Consider the following 21,567-nt stretch of genomic DNA (forward strand, 5'->3'; position numbering starts at 1 on the left):
ATGTTTCTATTTCTATATCCCTCTCCCTTCCTCTTTCTCTTAAAAAAATGTTTTTAAAGAATTATAGAACGGAAAAATAAATAGTATGACATTAGCAAAAAATAATACTTATGGGAAATATATTGTACATTGTACCCAGCACAGTGAACAAAACAACCAGCAAGGACCATGGTGAAATTTCAGAGGACTACAGCAATAAAGAGAAGATCCTAAGTTTCCAGAGAGAAAAGAAACTGTTTAGAATCCAAATGGATCCAGACTTCTGAGTGCCAAAACAAATAAATAAAAAAGTGAGCGATGTCTTCAGAATTCTGAAAGAAAATTGTCTTTAACTCTGGGTTTCATGTCCAGCGCTATCAGTCAAATATTGAGATAAAGTCAAAGGATGTGCTTCCACAGAACCAGGGAGTAAAACCAACAGACAGACACGGAACCAGGAAACAAGGGCTTCAACACAAAAGTCAAGGAGGTCCCAGGATGATGATTTTGCATCAAATCTACAGAGCAAACGGTCCAGGTTGGAGCAAAAGGACTCAAAACTCTGGGGACAGGGAGATAATGGATTGATTATCTGATGTGCTTAAGAAATGGGAAAACTATTGCTGAATGTTTTAGAGATTTGCAGGAACACTTGAAAAAAGTAATATGCTACTTAGCTCTGCAGTACACAAGGGCAAAGGAAAACAGTTCAATTTGTCAAAAGTGGGAGTGGTGCTAATTTTTTCCCTTTAATTTGGAATTATATTAAGACCGATACAATGTTTGTGTAAAACAGAATAAAAGTGTTTACAGGAACTCAATGGCATTTTCTGTTCTGCTTCCCTCCTGCAGCTTAATTGCTTACACGGAACAGTATGTGGAATACGATCCTATGATAACACCAGCCGAGCCATCCAATCCCTGGATCAGTGATGATGTCACTTTATGGGACATAGAGATGAGGTAAAAAAAAAAAAGTTTTAATGTTTGTGAGTGAGAGAGATGTGGGAAAATGTACGAGATTGTGAGGTTTGTCACTTGAACAGAAACCTCAAGTAACCTCCCCACCAAGTTCTACGTACTCGTGGTTTCTCCCTCCTTATAGCTTGGCTTGTACATGGATCCTTTGTGCCTTCCCTCTGACCTCTCTCTGACCATGCCAGAGGAAAAGAATCTGTTGGCCAATTTATTGATATATATATTGATTATATATATATATATGTATGTATATATATGTATGTATATATATATGTATGTGTGTATGTGTGTATATATATATTATACACACAGTAATAATATATTAAGTGTCTTACATGGAATCCCACAACAAGTAAACATTACTATTTTCACCATTGAACAGATGAGGAAACTGAGGCACAGAGGAGTTAGGGAACTTGCTCAAGGTCACACAGCGAGTAGGTAGCAGAGTTAGGATTGGACCCCAGGCAGAGGGCTTCAAGCTGTGGTTTTCATCATTGTTCCTCTGGAGTACCTGACAGGGGTGACTCCATCCAGTAGCTTCTCAGCCATGAGGAGAGCTAGTGTGTTTGCTTAATGGCTGAGGAGCCGAAGCCCAGAGGGACTTGGCCCATGTCCACAGTTGCAAAAGGAGAGGCCTGGACAGATCTGGTGTAGGGGTCTGGGCACCCTCAACCCCTGTTCCTCATTTCTTTATTATCTCTGTCATTCGCTTCCACTCTCGTTCTTTTTCTGGATTCTTTTCTTGAAATGGAAAAACCTTATAAAAAGCAATAAGAGTCATTGGTGTTTATTATAAAACTAGAGGCCCAGTGCGTGAAATTCATGCATGGGTAGGGTCCCTAGGCCTGGCCAGCAATCAGGTTCCCTTCCTCCCCACCTCCTCCTTCCCTCACTCCCTCAGTGCCCTGCCTCTGCTGCTGGTCGCCCACAGTGTTCCGCACCACCCCCTGGTGGTCAGTACACGTCATAGCAAGCGACCCAACACCCATTCTCCCAGTCGAACTCCCGAGGGGACACTTTGCATATTAGCCTTTTATATAGAGAGATGTTTAAACTAGTCAGACATACACAATGAACAAAATCTCTCTTCCTCCAACCCAGTGTCATTTTCTAGAAAGAACTTTATTGTCTAATGCCGTGGTTCCCAAACTGCATCACTGTACCCTGAGCCCCTGCGGGAAATGCAGTGGCGTGTGACATATGTCAGATGCTGCATCAACTATTAGTTAAGGTTGTTAAAGTTGTTCACTGTTTTCAACATTAGATCCCATTCCATCCCCTCCAGGGTTTGCAAATCTGGGTTTTCAGAGCAGTTGGCTGTGATAAAAAGCAAGCACTGTACAAAAATCAACATGGAACAGGAAATGAGGGTGGCGGAGTCCAATCTGACTCCAGAGTTTGCGAAGATGTGCAGCGCTCAGTGGCGCACATGTGTTTATATAAGAATGAAGCAAATGGATTCATTGTTCTTTCAATTTACATATACTTCCAATAGCTACTAAGTTGTTAGAACATAAATACATTTGAAGTTCTTTGGACCTGCCTTTTAAATAAATAAACATGCCCTAGACTGTTCCTTTTAATCTTACCCAAGAACTTAAATCTTTTTAACAGGAAATTGTGGGGGGTTTTCCACTTTTTAAATCACTGCTTCTCTTTTTTCCATTTTATTCTCTCCTTTCAGGAAGTCCTTTTGTAGGCATTCTGGGCCTCTGGATGGAGCAGCCACTCTTATCTTTCCTCTACTACTCTTGTTATTCTCTATTCAAGGACAGAATTCCTTGACTTCCTCTTCAGAGTCACATTTTTGTTTTCAATGATGTCCACTCTGTAGTTTCATACTTTCATGAGTTTTTCTTTTCCTACTGAGTGTTGGGAGGGGTGGTGACAATCCTGCTCTTTTCATTTCTGGGAATCCCTAACATTTCTTGGGCTCCTTTTCCTTAGTAGCCTGCTCTGTCCTATTGGTGGTGTTTCCCCTCATGAATTCCCCTGAGGGTAGGATATGTTTTTGGGGTTGTTTGATTTTTCATCTATCTCCTCAATTTCTGCAGCTTAGCCTGTTTCGCAGGGGTCGTTGATTGGAGAAGTGCTATTTCCAGTCAATGTTTCATCACTCCAATCCCTGTTCAGAGCGCATAAGTCTTGGCACGTACCCAGCAGTTTGGGAGACTGAAGGACTTAGCTTTCAGTTTGGGCCATAAATTAGAATCACCTGGAGCATTATTTTTTTTTTTAAATGCCAATGCCTACTTTCCTCCCCAGACCAATTAACTCAGAATTTCTGGAAGTGATGCATCGGTATTTTTTTTTACATCCCCCCAAGTGATTCTAACATGCAGCCCTGGTTCAGATGGACTATGTCAGTAGCTGGTGAGGGCTCCCTCAGCAATTGCGTGGGTCACTAGTTCTCAAAATACAGGGCACATCAGAATCACCCAGGATGCCCATTAAAAATACAGATGCCCTGCGGGTCTGTTTTCTGCAAGCTTTCTAGGCAATTCTGAGGCACAGAACAATTTGAAAATTCCTGGTGCGGTTCACAGAGTCTCACTCAGCATTGGTGTCCCTTCCTCAGAAAGGTCTTCTGTGACCACCCCATTTAGAGTAGCTGCCCCTTCCTCCCAGTCCTTCCATATGACATCCCCACCCCCCTGGTTCTCTTTCTAAATAGGACTTAAAATTATTTTAGCACCTAGGCCCAGATCAGGCACACAGTAGGCATTCAAAAACTAAGGTTTGGTGGAGGATAGACAGAGAAGTGACTATTCCTTTGGTCGCTTTATTGGTATTTGGGAAAGGAGGAGAGATGAGTACATGAACTTAGTTCCTGATAATAACCCTGAGATTTCCTCCTCCTTTCTCGAAAGTCAACAAAGAAGCATGTGATAGTGTGGGGAAATGGTGGCCAGCTGACCTGTTGGTTTATTCCAGCCTATCAGAACTCTGTCCCCAGGTGGGTGCCACCTGCCCCTACAACTAGTGCTCTGGTTCTGCTCTTATTGTTCAGGCTTCTACCCTAATCTCGATGCCTAACCTAACACCTACAGCATTCTGTCCACCTTCAAGCAGAAACAGGTTATTGAGATACATGTGCACATGAAGAGAAGCCGTGGAGGCCTGTTTCTTCTCCCAGCTGGACATTTCCACCCACTCTCATGCTGGCAGTGGCTGGGGACCTGTCTTTGGAAGAGCACAATTGGGGATCAGGGCCAACATCTCACTTCAGCCCATCCATGGTTCCCGTCTGTGAAACAAAGGCTAGAGATGACCAGTAATATAAGCCATTTTTTTCTTAGTTTCATGCAACAAATCTATTTTGCAGACCTACTCTGTGCTACGTTCTGAGTTGGTAGGTCAGCAGAAATGAGAGCTGGACTCCTTTGGAGAGCCACCTGTCTTTGCTATGTGTTGGTTTGAACTCCTCAGTGGGAGTCAGGAATTTGGGGAGATGAGGGGGCATGGAGAACAAGGAAGAGCTAGAAAAAGATACCTAGGTAGCAAGTAGAAAATGCCTTCAGGATAAGGTCACATCACCCACGTCACTACACACATCTTCTTACTGATTTCTTCCCAGTGTCGGACTTGCTGTGTAAAAAGCACTGTAGTGAATCAAAGGCACATGACACATGGTCTCTGCCCTCAAAGGGCTCATGCGACAGCTAAACATAAACCCTTAAACAGCTAAATGATGATACAGAACGATAATAAAACCATTGCATAAGGAAGCAGTTCTAAACAATGATGGAAATGTAAGGGGCTGTGAGTTCTGGCGATTATTTGTTTGAATTGGGCCATGGGAAAGTTATTGTACCCATCACCTGGGAATAATTTTCAGAATTATTTTATAACCACAGAGACCACTCAGTAGTAGCAACATGTTCAGATCTGATCTTGAACCTTAAAGGGGAAGATGTTTGGAAATACTCAAGTAATGCCAGCAACACACATATAGAGAAGTTTTATCCCAAAAGCTTTTAATGGAGTAGATTCCAATGGCCAGATGGACTGGCATCCAGATATAGAAAAAGGATTGATTGTAAATAATGGATAGTGGATGTTCAAGGCTGAATAGTGTCACCCCCAAAATTCATGTCCTTCCCAGAACCTCTGAACATGACTTTGTTGGAAAATAGGGCTGTGGTCATGCAGGCAGTTAAGATGAGGCCACACTGGAATGGGGTAGGCTCCTGCTCCAATATGACTGCTGTCTTTGTCACAAGAGAAAACAGAGACACAGATGCACAGGGAGAATACCACGTGAGGATGAAGGCAGAGACGAGTGATGCGTGTGCAAGCCAAGGATGCCACGTACCGCTGGCCACACCAGAAGCTAACAGCCTCCAGAGAAAGCATGGTCCTGCCAACACCTTGATTTAGACTTCTAGCCTCCAGAACTGTGAGAGAATCACTTCCTACTCTCTAAAGCCAGGTTGTTGGTCCTTTTGTTACAACAGCCCTAGGAAACTACCACACGAGGGTATCCTGTCTCTCCAGACATCCTTGTTTCTGCTGAAGGCTGGCTTTACAGCTTTCTGGACATCCCGACCTCTGTCCTAGGCCTCTGATTCTCCATCCAGCATGACACCCCAAGCTTTCTGGCCCATCCCCCAAAAGGCCTTCCTCCCACCCCTGCCACCACCAATGAACCTGGTGGAGTGAGTGAGGGCTTTTAGATTGGGTACCAGAAAGTAGAGGCACAGGTGGTGGGAATACGTCCCAGAGGCAATCACTACAAACACTGAGAGACGTCCCACACCCGGCCCTCCAGGCACAGCCTTTGATCAGGGTGCAGCTGCCACCAGCACCATCTCTGCAGAGCCCTGCGACCTTGGCTGGCAAAGAGCGGGTGCTTGAGCCCATCCCAGGCAACAGCATGACCCTGGCAGAAAGAGACAATATCCTGCAGCTCTATGGGGCTCACATTTGCTGCTAGCCTCAACCCTAGGGGGATCTTTTTTTCAATATATTTTTTAATCGATTTCAGAGATGAAGGGAGAGGGAGAGATTAAAACATCAATGATGAGAGAGAATCATTGATCGGCTGCCTCCGGCATGCCCCACACTGGGGATCGAGCCCGCAACCCGGGCATGTGCCTTGACCAGGAATTAAACCGTGACCTCCTGGTTCACAGGTCAACGCTTAACCCCTGGGCCACACTGGCCTGGCAGGGGATATTTCTTTATTTTCTTTATACGCAGTACTTTTAGTCTCCTGGGACTCTGTTGAGTGGGATTGGTTCTGTGGCTGGAGTTTGAGAGAATCCAGGGCCTGTCTTCTTGGCTTGTTCTAGAAAGCCCAACCTGGCACTTTGGAAGAGATCGTTCATGGAATTCCCCATTGGGTCTCCTGGTGGACTTCGTCTTCTCCTATGACTCCGCTGGGCTAATCCTGGAGAGGCAGAGCTCTGCACAAGGGCCTCCGAGCCCGAACACATAACCTCAGAATTAGACGGCCCTGCTGCTGCTGCTGGTTATGTCCAGGGGTGCAGAAACGGAAGGGCTGGGCTTGAATCGCATAAGTCCAGAGCTGCGCTTTCCAATACATAGCCACTAGCCACATGTGGCCACTTCAATTTCAACTTTAACTACTTAAAATTAAATATTCAGTTTCTTGGTCACACTACCCAAGTTCTCAAGAACCACGTGTGGCTAGTGGCTACGTACCGGAGAGCACAGACATAGTGTATTTCCATCATCACAGAAGGTTCGACTGGCAGTGCTGGTCTAGAGCTACTTGTTGTTCCAAACCTTTCAACACACATGCTTTTGTTCTCCTTTACTACGTGTAATTTTCTAAAATAAATACTGAGACTATGTCAACTCCATAACACGAGGAAGTGATTTTATTTACTTAATGTGTGTTAGAAATAATGAAAAGCAAATGTCAATTTTTTAAAAGAGGAAAAATAAGTATTGCTAGACCAATGCCTCTCAGAGCTTAATGTGCACTTAGCTCTCCCAGGAATCTTATTACCCTGCGGATGCTGATTCCACGTGTCTGAGTGGGGTGACATTCCCCACAGGTCCATAGACCACTCTTTGAGTGGGAGATTCCAGCATGTGACTTATGAACTAGGACTCTACTGCTTCTTAAAGGGCCAGGGGAATAAATACAGCAAGTGAAGTGTAAATGGAAAGACAGAATTGAAGGGAATATTTGCATCTTTTAAAACCAAAAGAATAAGACCAGCATCTCTCCCCCTCCAAGCCTCCCCGCCCACCCCGAATGGGCCTGGGGAGGGTCACGTGGCTGTGGCGCCCACAGCAGAGTTAGGAGCTGCACTCTGGAGCCGCACTGTCTGGACTTGAGTCTTGACTCCCTTAGTGTCCTTGGCAAATTATCACAAGGCCTCAGTTTCCCTATCTGTCAAATGGGGTAATGCCAGTACATGCTTTACAGAGTAGTTGTGAGGGTTCAGTGAGTTAACAGACATGAAATACCTAGAACATCATAAGCACTGAGCAGGTGGTTGTTAAATTGATAAACGAATACAGCATTCTGCTTCTGAATGAGTGAGCAGGTTTTATCCTACATGAGTTGTTTCATGTCTGACCAGTGACACATCACTTGGATCTAAACAGGGCTCTGTTTCTCCCCAGTGGGTTGAGGAAGGGGTGAGAGGTGGGGACACTGTCTCTGATGAATGGTGGGCTTCACAAGGCATCCTCAGTTATTTAAAAAAAAAATGATGGAGTCAAGAGTTGGGCCAATCACTGACAGGAATGCCCAGGGAAGCCGAATCAGTGGGGTTGTATTTCCTGCAGACAGGAGCCAGGCGGCACGCCTCCTGGTGAACCTACCCTAAATGCCTTCCTTAAAGAGACTCTTTACCATTGGCTGACGTTGGTGTACAGAAGTCTACAATTTAGAGTTTGTATTGTCACTTACATTTGTGAAATTTCCCTCTGGCGTGTGGCAACAAAATAGAGTTGACCTGCTGGAGAGAATGTGACACAGGTTGTTGCCTGATATTGATCACTTTTTAAACCTTTGTTCCCCCCCAAAAGCAAAGAGCCCAGCCAGCAGCGAGTAAAGAGATGGGGCTTCTCTTTCGACGAGATGTTGAAGGACCAGGTGGGGCGGGACCAGTTTCTACGCTTCCTGGAGTCGGAATTCAGTTCAGAAAACCTCAGGTAAATCCCTCAAAGGTTTGAGCTGTGTGCAGTATGTGTGTGTGAGGCTGGAATTTGCATAATCAGCCTCCCTTTCTGCCTCCCTGTTTCAATAAAATGTTGGGGTTCAAACACAAATTCCAGCTGATCTGGCGAAGATTGAAATGGAGACAAACAAACCATATGTAGATTGGCTGTCACCATATATTAGCACCTACAACACCAGCATTTATTGTTCTTCAAGTCCAGATGGCATTGCCTCAAGTTATTGGAAACATGTCTCCAATAACAAGTAAATAGTCAAATGGATTTGATGACACCACTGTTTAACTAAAACCACAGAGCCAGCCCCGTTGGCATGGCTCAGTGGTTGAGTGTCGACCTATGAACTAAGAGGTCAGGGTTCAATTCCCATCAGAGCACATGCTTGGGTTGTGGGCTCGATCCCCAGTGGGGGTGTGCAGGAGACAGCCAATCAATGATTCTCTGTCATCATTGATGTTTCTATCTCTCTCTCCCTACCCCTTCTTCTCTAAAATCAATAAAAATATATTTAGAAAAAAATAAAGTAAAACCACAGAGCCAGGGGGTTTCAGAGGAAAGACAATGCAGACACCCTCTCCTGAACTCCCCAAGTCTGGGATCCTGAATATTTGACAGGCCAACCAGAACGAAAAGGGAGAGAAAGAGAGAAACATCAATCTTGTTTCAGCATTTCAAAAAGCAAGAGTAAATATCACTCATTAACTGCAGACATAACTGCAAAAACTCATTAACACATGAGCTTTTCTTTTGGGGGGATGTCTACCCTGGTCACCTGATGTGAGTGGAACATCTCATTGTGACTATTGGACTATGACGCACCAAGATAAGGGAAAATGTACTAATGTATTAATAACTACTACTCAGTAGAAAAAGTAAGGCTTTCAAAATGTGAGGTCCACTGAGAGAGGAAGGAAAAGGGGGTACATTAAAAAGGAAAAGACTCATGATTATGAAAAATTGAGAACTTGTGTTTTATTCAGGTTTTCGTTGTATTCGATGTAGAAGCACAGACCTATGGAACATGTCACTTATCTAAGACCCATTAGTGGTCTTAGCCAACTGGTGACGTCTCAGTGGGAAGATGGAAATCTCCATTTTTCTTGGTGCCAGGTTCTCCTTTATAGGCAGGTTAATTCCCATCTTTCAAGGCCTTGTTTCAAAGTGGCTTTAACTTTTAAAAAGGTTTTTGAACTTTGAAAAGTCAGAGCATGTACTGTGGGTAAAAAAAGAATGGTCCACTGCAGTGTTAACGTGCAAAGCCCCTATGATTTATTTGGAGTGAGAGACCATATCAGTCCCATACATCAGTCAAATTAGATTTCCTGCACACCTCCTCCATAGCAAGCCCCACAAACGTTTGCCGAGGGAAGCCGGGAAGTCAAGATGCATGATCTTCGCCCGCAACAACCTTTGTAGGTTGCTGAGGAAAAGACACGGAAAACTCTGACATCGCTAAATGAATATAAATAAGTATAAACTCTAAGAACCGTGTTAGAAGTGTTTTGAAAGGGAGGGATGAATGTAAGCCAGAGTAGAAGAGTAGGATACTGACAGATGAAAAAGGAGAGAGAGTACTCTAAGCTGATGACCCTCTGATCCATTAAGACTTGGGAGGACTTGTAGATGGCAATTCACTGTATGTCTCGATGCCTCTCAAGGCAGCCATGTGCCTGTTGTAAACCAGATAGGGTTGGGTAACTGTTTCGGTTATGACACGAGTTCTTTCCTTGCTGAGGCGTCACACTGAATGCATCTTAGAGCTTTGCTTCAGTTCCAGATCAGGTGCTTGGAGTGGAAGACTTGACTTTGAAATTTATGTGGGGTGGGGTTCAGACCAGCCTTGCGGGCTGTGCCGGGATGAAGGTCCTGCGTGGAAAGCCGTGCCCTCTATGGCCAGCGCGAGGCATCCAGGCAGCTGCTCTGTGTGGCCACTTCAGCCCCAGATTCCAACCCCAGCTGGGTCCCCATGAGTCGCCCCCGAAGTCCTTTCCGTCTCCCCTTCTCATGCTGACCCCCATGGGTCCTCCAGATGGAGTGGTCCAGAGGCCCCCTTTACCTGACTATTTCTCGGCCCATGAGTGGCCCTACGACCCTCTGCCACCTGCACCGTTACAGAGACTGAAGAATGGCCATCGGGTCCTGGTCATTGCAAGGTGCCCAGGAGCAGGAGGTCTGCGGCTCAGCACCGCCCTGTCCATGCTGAGTGTAGCCACACCCGCCTCACAGTTCGGCTAGTTTCCCAATGCATCACGTTGCAGGCCCGGAGTGTGCGCCTGGCAGATGTTCAGCGCGTCCGCCTGCCGTTACCTCTGCCAGCAGCTTCCTCCCGCGCCAGGAGGGCTGCACTCAGCCTGGGGAGAGAGAGTGTGTGCGAGCGTGCGGGAGCGTGCTGGTGACTGATCGCCAATGAATGCATAAATCCAGACGTAGGGAGGGGCCCCTCTGATCCCTGTGGTGGGAGAGGACAAAGAAAATATAGAAAAGCCAGAGATAAGCAGCATGGGCCAAAAGCTCCTAAATCCTCTCTGGAGGTCCGAATTCCACTCTTGTGATATTCAGCATAATTGGATATATGGAGCGAAGCTCACATTTCAATCACACAACTTCAGGACTCTTCCGTCACTCATCGCCAGGCAGTTTCTCCCCTGCCCTTGTGTTGGCTTAGAACCTGCCCAGATCCACGTCCCGAGGACTGGGTGCTGAATCGGTGTAGCCCTGGACTGGGTGCACCTCCACATGAGCCGTGAGAATGGCAGCCCCCGGAGCTGTGCAGGTGGCACAACTCGGAGATCCTGCCCATCCGCCGTGTTGGCCATGTCAGGCTCGGCCCTGCTCCCCAGGATTGGTCAGGATCCCAGGCAACTGACATTGGAGCATGGGAGGAAAAGGGAGAGAGAGAGAGATGGACCAGAATGCAACTGGATGTGTTGCAAAGGGCCCCTCAGCCTGGCTTCCTGAGCTCCCCGGCATCTCTCCAGGGACAGGGGCACTGGGATCCTAACACCTTCGCACAGCAGCCGGAGTGCCATTAAGGAGCCCGAGGGCTGAATTTACACCGGAGCCTCAGAATGCAGGCAGAGGAACTCCGAAGAGACACAAGTATTGCTGTCACACAGCAAAGGGTCACCTGGTCCTTTAAGGAAAGCTGTCTGTGATAATACACTGTCAGCGGGGGGTGAGCTGCGAGGGAGGGAGGGCACAGCTCGGGGCCTGCAGGGGTGGCCAGCACATTTGCCACAGACAGCGCATGTGAGAGCACACTGTCTGTGGCGCCCAGAGCTGAGCTCTGGCTCCGTTTGGACACTGCTGTTTGGTCGGGGCCTTTGGAAGGCAGGTGGCCTCTCCTCCACAAGGGCCCCCCACCCCACCCCAGTGCTGAAGGAGGGATGTCCAGCGAGTTAGCTGAGGCCGCCCTTCTCCCTTCTCCGCGTTTTCCCAGCGTGACGACAGGAGCCTTTGTCCCCTCTCCATCTTCCCTGCACAAACCTTTGTCCTCCCTGGCGCCACACCTTCTGCCACACGGCAGGGCAGGAGTTAAAAATCAAAACCCGCAGCACAGAGCGTCCCCCGTACATTTTTTATGAGCTGTGCCGCCTCCGGAGAGCGCGGGGTTGCTCTTCTGAGCTGCAGATTGATTATCCTGGTTCCACGCGGTGTCAGCTGAGGGGAGAAGCAATTAAACAGAGCGCGGGGGAGTTGCCAGGTTTGTGTCGAGAGCCCCCCTCTCCGACGGCGGCCCCGAGTCCTGGAAAGACCTCGAAAGGTTCACCAGGCCCGGTGGGATTCACCACTAACCAAACACATGATTAATCGGGACAGAGGTGACTTGCGCCCGTGCCGTGACAATCTATGGCAGCTCAGCCACTGGCTGGTGAACGTAACTCGGCTCCGGGGTGTGTGCCCGGGGGCCTCCCCGATGTTGGCACCAGGTGGTTGCTGCCCAAGCAGAGCCGACGTCAAGTTGGACCCTTGTTCCCGAGTCTCTGGCCAGCAGAGGGCACAGAAGCCCTGCCTTTGCATGGAGTTTGCTTTTCTCTGCAAACCAACTAAACTGGGTTTTTCTAACCCATGAACATCCTAGTTTGTGAAAAGCTGTGTGAGCTAGGAACTGGGCCTGCCCAGAGCCCCTGGCAGGAGGGAGAATGGTTTTTCATGTTCCAGCGACGTTGCCATCAGCATCCAGGTCCTGAGGGAGCCAGCCCCAGACTGTGGGCAGGTCCAGGCTGCTGCTCAGCCCAGTGGTGTCTGAGCCCAGGCCGCCTCCCCCCAGAGCCCAGTGTCCGCCCGCCCGCATTCCTCAGCCATGGGCACAGGTCACCCGCGGGCACACGGGCTGCCTGCCTGCGCTCTGAGGATCGGGCCAGGCAGGACAGGTGGCCTCCCTGACACCAGTCCCGCCAGCCCTTCTGCTGCCCGCCACGGGCTCAGTGCAGGATTGGATGCCAGGCTGGCAGCCGCCTCCCGCTGGCGCCCTGGAGGAGCAGCGGTACCTGCAGGCTTTTGATAAGAGCAGCAGCTGCGCAGCCTCCGTGGGCCTCCCGGCCACAGCCCATGTGCCGAGGGAGCTGCTGGGCTCTTCCGGGGACACTGGCTGGGCAGCCGGCTCAGAGCTCCAGCTCAGCCGTGGGCTTGCAGATGGCAAATGCAAACCAAAGCCTGCTCTGAATGCCAACCTGACACAAAGCTCTTCAGAGCCGGTGCTGGCAAACACACATGGGGGTCGGGCTGCTGCTGTGGCAGCATTTTTGCCGTCACCTGAGAGGGGTAAGGCAGGTCATCTCCAAGGCAGACGGAAGGCCCAGAGGGTCTCCATGTGTGAGGGAGAGGAAACTGCTGCCTAGGGATGTCACCGCCGACTCCTCCCCTCCCGGATTCTCTTCCTCTCCTCTCTCCTCTTCCTCCTCCTGTTCTTCCTCTCCTCCCTCCTCCTCTCCTCATTCTTTTCCTCTTCTTTCTCTACCTCCTCCCCCTTTCCCCCCACTTCCCCTCCTCACTCTCTTTCCTCTCCTCCCCCTCAACCTATTCTTTCTCCTCCTTCCATCTCTTCTTCCTCCTCTCCCTCCTCTCCCTCCTCACCCCCCTCCTCTCCCTCTGGCCCCTCCTCCTCCGTGCCTGTTGTTTCTTCCTGTACTATTTTTTAATCCTTATTTTCACCCGACAATGGGAATCCTTTAATTTTTAATGTAAAAGTTTATCGCATTTGATTCTGAAATTTCTATTGACATCAACTCCAGACCCTCTGAGTGATGTGCATTAACCTGGTGCCTAAATCATCCTGCAAAAGGGACTTGGGCCTCAGGAGCCACGGGCGCCCGCAGAGCTCTGAAGCGCTGGGTCCTCAGGGCCTTCCTGGAGGGCTCGATGGCTCCCCTCAGAGCAGCCTAGAGAAAGGGGCAGGAGATGGGAGCAGGGAGCCATTGACTGAGGGAGCGGGAAATCGCCCGGTGGCATCCGTCTGTGTGAGAGATGGACGCCTGGAAGGCTACGAAGGACACTGGTCCAGAGAAGTGGCCGCCAGCCTGGGAACTCGCCCCAAAGGCGGCTCGCTGAGAGGGACCCTTCTCCCGTCTGCCCAGCACGTGCCTGTGGAGGACTCGCTTGGTCCTGGCCGAGTTGCCCATTCGCCCTCCCCGCCCTCCGGTCCTTTGAAAAGCCAACAGCAGCTGCTGCTTTAGAGCTGGATCCCTGTGCTCTACCTGCTCGTCAAACACTCTCCTCCGGGTGGAGAAAGACTGTGCTGTCATCACCAGATGGCCATTTTCACCTTATGCACTGGGCCACCTCCTTCATGTACGGCAGGCCCAGGGGTGGCACAGGGAGACCCAAGGAACCTGGGGGCTGGCCGGGGGACGGAGGAGACCCACTCCCCAGATGGGTTTCTGGGGCCCACCTCACAGCTCCTTTCCACCCCACCCCCACCTCCGCCTCCGGACTCTGGTTAGAGAACCACCCCATTCTCCTCTCGCCTGGCAGTCAGAAGGCATGCGCACCAAAGACCTGCAGCAGGAAGAAAGAGGCTGGTGTTGACGGGCAGGTGACAACGTGACCCCAGGCAGCTTCTGCCCAGGTCACTGGAGAAGAAAGGTGAAATTGGAGGGTCATACTGGCCAGTGTTGACCCTGTGACCACCACACTGACCCCTCCACGGCTCCCACCCACAGGACCTGACCGCATTTCAGACTTACACCTGGATGGGAAGTTCTTCAAACACGTGTCGCCTATTTCTGCCTCCATTTTGTGCCCATTTTACAGGTGAGGAAAGAGACACCTGGAAAGATACAATTCCAAGACAGCAGCAGAGCCAGGGGACAGAACTGTGCTTCCTCGTCTTTCCATGGAGCGAAGTCATAAGTCTCCTTCCCTGCCTTTCACTCGTGCTCTTCAGAGTCCCCAAGGGAACCATGAGGGTTTCCTCACGGAGATTATCAGAATCCCAAACAGCAAATGGGAGATTTCTACGTAATAACGGAACTAACGCGCACACCTGTCTTCCCTCCTTGTGGAAATGGAGCTGCATTACCGCAGTTGGCCACTAAGTGGTGCCTTTGGGCCACACACTTGGCTGCAAAGACATCTGTGAACAGCAACAGAAAAGCACGCTTAACCTTTTCAAAAACAACAAGTACATCTTACTTTGGGTGAAATTCGATGACAGATTGAATGCATTTTCCACCATGTTGTGTTTCAGTTCTCTTGTCCCTGCCCTTTTGTTGGCTAGACTGTGTGTGATGCCCGTGGCTGTGGGAGTCACATGGCCGGGGGCCTGTCCTCATGTTGCATTGATGCGGAAACTGGCCTGTCTTGTTCCTGAGCCCTCATGGAAGCCCTCCCCAGGGCTGCCTTAGAAACCACCTCAGGACCCCAGGAGCTATTGCCCAGGCTTTGGCTCTGGTTGCTGCCGCTCTCAGCAGCGGAGAGCTCACACCAAGCTCCCCCAGCGGCCGCTGCCACACGGACACGGAGGGGTTTATGAGAGGTGATATGGAAGTGACCAGGGAGTATCTTCCCACAGAGGTTCCCCATGGACGCCCCTTCGGCTTTGTTCCAGATAAGCTTATCTTCCATCCACAGCCCATGCTGGGAATCAACTCATCTGTAACAGGAAGAGCTGGGTCCTACCAGCTCCGATATTCTGTATAATTGCAAGATTCTATCTGTTTCTGTGATCTTTCCTTCATTTTGATGAGTCTACTGACGAATCCCAACCAGATGAGACAAAGGAACTCACTTTTGTCTGCGTCCTGGCATCTATGTAGAGCGGTGGTTCTCAGCCAGGGGTGACTTCACCTCCCAGGGGACATGTGGTCATGTCTGGAAACATTTCTGGTTGTTACAACTTGGGGAGGGGTTGCCACTGGCACCTGGTGGGTAGAGGCCAAGGTTGCTGCTAACCATCCGACAGTGCACAGGGCAGGCCTCACAATAAGGAATCATCCTGCTCAAAAAGGCGACAGTGCTGTGGTTGGGAAACTGTGATGTGGGAGGAGAGAAATCTCTCCTTGGTAACCAGAGCACAACGACCTTCTCACGGGTACTTCTTTTCGGGTCTCCACCACAGCAGAGCACCGTCTGTGTGTTCAGCAGTCCCTATGGTCTTGGTTACCTGGGCAGTGGCCGCGGGGAAGAGTGGAGGGTGCAGCAAAATGAGTCTCCTGGATGTCAGTGCTGGGGCCACATCCAGCAGAGCCCAGATGCTAAGCCCCCTGGAACTGACTGTCTCTCTACTTCTGCTTCAGGTTCTGGTTGTCTGTCCAAGATCTCAAGAAACAACCCCTGCAGGATGTGGCCAAGAGGGTGGAAGAAATCTGGCAAGAGTTTCTGTCTCCAGGAGCCCCCAGTGCAATCAATCTGGATTCTCACAGCTATGAGATAACCAGTCAAAACGTCAAAGATGGAGGGAGATACACATATGAAGATGCCCAGGTTTGCTTATCTATTTGAATGGTTCTATCCAAAGGCGTTCATTCGTCCTCTCTACCACCCCACCCATTAACACGAGTTCCAGGCCTTGTGTTTAGTTCAAATTCCAGGTTTTATTATTTATGAGGCCATCAGAGGAAACCATCCCAGGTAGGTGCGCAGTGAAATTCCAGGAGGCTAGCTTTCATAGATGCATTACATTATTACATAGAAACAGAAATTTACAGTTATATGCATTATATTCTCCAGGGCATCCTCGGTGTTTTACAAAATCTGAAGTCCCGTAGTAAGTCAGTAGTAGAATCCATAAAGCATCATCATCAAAGTGGGTAGAGTGAGCTGACAGGGCCATGGGTCAAGCCCACATCTAACCACGATGCCCACACTCCTAACCACCACCCTACACTGCGCCCTTAGTGATCTCCAACTACAGTCCCCCTTATTCTCGGGGGATATGTTCCAAGATCCCCAGTGGATGCCTGAAACCGCAGATGGTAACAAATCCTGTGCTTTTTCCTATACATAAATACCTATGATAAAGTCCAACTTATAAGTTAGACACAGTAAGAGATTAACAACTATGTATGTATATATATAAAAGCCAACCGACTAGAACAACCAGAACAACTGGTCACTCACTATGAAGTGCACTGGGGAGGCCAACATGCCCAATCAGGGCCCTGATCAGCCCCCCACAACCACGTGCGGCCCCTCTCCCTGGCTGTCCCCATCCCTGATCGGCCCCACACACACCAATCAGGGGCAGGGCCGGCAGCCAACCTCACATGGCCCCTCTCCCCAACTCCCGCCCCCACCACCGGCCGGCCTGATCGACCCCCAACAGGGTGGGCCGGCTGGACCCCATCCGTGCACCAATTTGTGCACCGGGCCTCTAGTAATTAATAATAGGACAGTTCTAATAATATACTACACTAAGAGGTATGTGAACGTGTGCTCATGCATGCGCTCTCTCTCTCTCTCTCTCCAGTAATGTTTATATTTTTTAGTCCAACCTATTACTGAATGTGTGTCACCATCCCATTGCAGTAAATGGCTTGGTGTCCCTCGTTTGAGAGAATTCCTTGCTCAAATCTTTGCATAGGCTCAACACCTGCCATCAACTGGAACATGCTTTCTGTTCATGTCTTCCACTCAAAAAAGTAATGCCTTTCCCATCCCAACTGAGCACCTATCACGCACTGTGGCAGTGCATTTCATAGTTTGAGGTGCAACAGCAAAACAAGCATGAATTTCTCCTTTTCCACAATTTCATGATAGATCTTAGCAACCTCAGCATAGCAACCTTTTTTCTTTCCCTTTAAGGTGAGAATTTTCACCTTTTCACTGAAAGGAAGCACTTTGCAACTCCTCTTTGGCGCGTCCGAGTTGCCGGCATCCCCACTCTTTCGCTTTCGGGCCATTTTTAAGTAAAAGGAGGGTGGCATGAACGGGAGCACTTCGATGCCAGAACAGTCTGTTGGATAACTGGAGACGGCTACTAAGTGCCTACAGGTGGGGAGCGTCCGCAGCACGGAGATGCTGGGCAGCGTGGGGGTTCACGTCCCCAGTGGAATGGAGCCGGACAAAGCAAAACTTCCTCACGCTGCTCAGGACAGTGACAGTGCAACACTTAGGAACTGTTTGTTTCTGGAATTCCCCATTTAATATGTTCAGACCACGGTTGGCCACAGGTAACACAACTGCAGGAAGTAAAACCACAGGTAAGGGCGAGGGGTGGGGGCCAACTGTAATGTCTGTGGGAGGACAAGTGACTCAGATTCTCTGCGGGATCCGCAGGTGAGCGAAGTGAAGGGAGTTGAGGAGATAAAACCTTAGGCCTCTCACTGGCTGTAGGAAGGAAGGAGGAAATAGAAGTTAGGGGCCAGGAAATAAGAAATTGACTTGATGCTTATTGTTAGAAACGGTGGCTCCCAGCCCTCCCTGGCAGTTTCGGATGACGTCTGTGGCTTCTGTTTCTTTCCCAGCCTCACCACCTCGCCACCATCTGTGCCCTAATGAGGGTACAGGGGTAGGAGCCCCCCTGGGCTTCCTTGCACCCTACCGGCACCTCACCCATGGGTGAAATTACTTGTCATTTTCCCCCACTAGCCTGTCATCTCCTGGAGGGCAGGGCCTTTTCATCGTTCTTTGTGGTACCTTATCACATTGCACAGGGCCTGGAATAGAGAGGTGTTCCCCAAACCACAGACAGTAGCACCCCCAGACCCGCAGCTTCCCTTTCCGCAGTTTCAGTTACCTGCAGTCAACCATGGTCCTAAAATATTAAATAGAAAATTCCAGAAATAAACAACTCCTACGTTTTCAATTGTGTGCCGTTCTGAGAAACAGGATGAAATCTCGAGCCATCCTGCTCCATCCCATGCAGGACGCGATTCATCCCTTTGTTCAGCAGATGCACACGTTAGAGATCCCCGTTCATTAGTCTCTGAGTCGCTGTCCTCAGTTCTCAGGCCAACTTGCGTGGTATCACAGAGCTTGTGTTCAAGTCACCCTTATTTTCCTTAATAATGGCCCCAAAGTGTAGCAGTAGTGATGTTGGCAATTCAGATTTGCCACAGAGAAACCGCCAAGTGCTTCCTTTAAGTAAAAAGGTAAAAGTTCTCCACTTAATAAAGAAAAGAAAGGAAAGGGAAAAAAAAACATCATATGCTGCGGTTGCTAAGAACTAAGGTAAGAATGAAACTTCTATCCGTGAAATTGTGAAGGAAAAAGAAATTCGTGTTCATTTTGCTGTCGCACCTCAAGCTGCAAAATGCGTGATAAGTGCTGAGTTGAGACGGAACAGGCACCAAGCTTGTGGGTGGAAGACATGAACAGAAGGAGGCGTGTTGATGGCAACGTGTTGCGCCAGAAAGCGTGAGTCTGTACAAATACTTCAGCAAGGGACCCCCTGAAACAAGTGACACGGAGCCATTTACTGCAAGGAAGGGATGGGCACACAAATTCAGGAATAGGTTTGGGCTGAAAAACACAAAAATTACCGGAGAGGCTGCGTCTGCGGGTGAAGAAGCTGCCGCCACATTTCCAACAGAGCTGAAGAAGTTGACTGGGGTTTCTTACTCTCCACGGTTTCAGGCATCCACTAGGGGTCTTGGAACGTATGCCCTCCAGGGGGTGACTGCGCCATCAAATTCAGGAATCTCAGAGGCACCGATGCGAATAATGCCATGAAAACACAACCAGTGTCCCTGGTCATCCAGATTTGCCTGGTCGTTTGCTTAGAACTTCAGGATGGGAACACCCACCAACCTCAACACTTTCACCTTCTTTTCTTTCACCCTGGCCATGAACTTCACTGAATGCTTGTGCCGGGGAGATTTTGTTCTGTGTCTTTGCATGAAGTCCCAGTCCCTCACACCCTTCACAGCTTCAAAGCAAAATATTTGTCATGAAAAATCTTTTTCTCAGATAGATTTTTGTAGGTGTATGTACTAGTATGTAGGCTCCTTAGCACATACTGACCTATCCTCATGAGGGGAGGGATGGAGACCCCCCCTTAAAAGCTAAAGCACAAAGCTCAACCCTTCGTGATTCCTGAAATATTAGAAAAGGGATACTGGTCAGAACTATGATGCACTGAGCCTTGGTGTTATCTCTCTGAGCATGACATCAGGAAGGATTTATTTGAATGTTTTATGATGAAACTTGTAAATGTTGGAACGTGGGAAGAGCAGAGCAACAAATCTTTATGGACCCTCTTCCAGCCTCAGCATCAATACAAGACTGACCTCATTCTCTCTGTGTGCCCCTTTACTTTTTTCAGGCACCACTGGGTTATTTTAAAGCAATTTTAAAATTATATATATTCACGTATATATAAACCAAGACATTATATAATTTTATTGTAAATACTTAGGTATGTATCCCTAAGAGGAACTAACCTTTTCGTTTAATTACCACAATACCATTATCGCATCTCAACAAATTAGCAATAATCTTTCAATAACATCAAGCATCAGGCAAGTGTTCACCTTTCTAATAGTTCCATGAGTGCCTTTTCTTAACCCGGATTTAAAATCAGAATCCAAACAAGGGCCACACATCCCAGTAGATTGTGTGGCCTGAGTTCTACATGCCTCAGGTTTCTTCTGCATCCCCCTCCTCTCCCTGCCACCTCGAAATTTATTTGATGAAGAAACCGGATTCTTTGTCCTGTAGAGATTCCCACAGTCTGGGTTTTTCTGATTGCACCCCTGTGGTGCTATGTAGCATGTTCTTCTACCATCTGTATCTCCTATAAATTGGTAGTTTTATTTGGATATTTAATCATATTTACGTTTGATTTTTGTGGGCAACACTACTCAGGTTGTACTGTGCTCTTTTGTGAGAAGAGCATAATATCCAGTTGTCTCTCTTTTTGTGGTATTAGCAGCCACTGGTGTTTATTGCTTATGTCCACTAGTTAATGAGAGATTGTAAAATGGTAGTGTCCTAATCCTATCACTCTTTCTTCTCTTATTAGCTGAAATACAAATAGTCAAATACCCCTATTATTTGATTACCCAGTAATATAGGAAAGAAAAGATAAATGTTTGATTCTTTCCCTTTACTTGCCAGTTATCAAAATAATGAGTGGTTTACTATCATTGACCAGTGGTGGCCAATTAGGATTTCTTGGTGTGGTTTAATCCATTTTGTTTATTGTTATTGATGGTTGAATCGTGCCATCTCTGGCCAGTTGGCTCCTTCTGGTGACTCCAGTAGTCTGATATCATCCAAATAACAAGGAAGCAAAGATACTCCAGGGCTGCCCAAGACCTGGAACCAGCCATTCCTCCAAGGATTCCTGGTTTCTCTTAGAGCAGTGGTTCTCAACCTTCTGGCCCTTTAAATACAGTTCCTCATGTTGTGACCCAACCATAAAATTCTTTTCTTTTTTTGTTTTTTTTTTTGTTTTTGTTTTTGTTTTTGTTTTCTTTTTTATTTTTTTTTTTACTTTTTTTTATTTTTCGCTAAAAGTATTACAAAGGGTATTACATAAGTGTCCTTTTTTCCCCCCCACCCTTGACAAGCCCCTGCCCTCCCTTACCCCCCAGTGTCTTATGTCCATTAGTTATGGTTATATGGATGCATACAAGTCCTTCGGTTGATCTCTTATTCCCCTCCCTCCTGTCCCCCAACCCTCCCTGGCCTTCCCACTGCAGTCCGACAATCGGTTTGAGGCAGCTCTGCCACTGTATTTATTATTGTTCAAAAGTTTGTAATGGTCTTAATTATCCATGAAAGAGTGAGATCATGTGGTATTTTTCCTTCATTGACTGGCTTGTTTCACTTAGCATAATGCTCTCCAGTTCCATCCATGCTGTTGCAAATGGTAAGAGTTCCTTCTTTTTAACAGCAGCATAGTATTCCATCGTGTAGATGTACCACAGTTTTCTAATCCATTCATCTACTGATGGGCACTTAGGCTGTTTCCAGATCTTAGCTATGGTGAATTGTGCTGCTATGAACATCTGGGTGCATATATCCTTTCTGATTGGTGTTTCTGGTTTTTTGGGATATATT

General features: G+C 48.1%; 1 protein-coding gene across 1 annotated transcript in view; it reads left to right on the forward strand.

The window, feature by feature from the left end:
- RGS6 (regulator of G protein signaling 6) overlaps positions 1 to 21,567 on the forward strand; it is a 463,491-nt gene that overhangs the window by 419,476 nt on the left and 22,448 nt on the right. Inside the window, exons 13-15 of the mRNA XM_006097588.3 lie at positions 832 to 942; positions 7,972 to 8,097; positions 15,858 to 16,044. Of these exons, the coding sequence (XP_006097650.1) occupies positions 832 to 942; positions 7,972 to 8,097; positions 15,858 to 16,044 (424 nt within the window). The remainder of the gene's footprint in view (positions 1 to 831; positions 943 to 7,971; positions 8,098 to 15,857; positions 16,045 to 21,567) is intronic.

The sequence above is a fragment of the Myotis lucifugus genome, unplaced genomic scaffold (genome assembly GCF_000147115.1).
Source record: "Myotis lucifugus unplaced genomic scaffold, Myoluc2.0 scaffold_207, whole genome shotgun sequence".
Lineage (NCBI taxonomy): Eukaryota > Metazoa > Chordata > Mammalia > Chiroptera > Vespertilionidae > Myotis > Myotis lucifugus.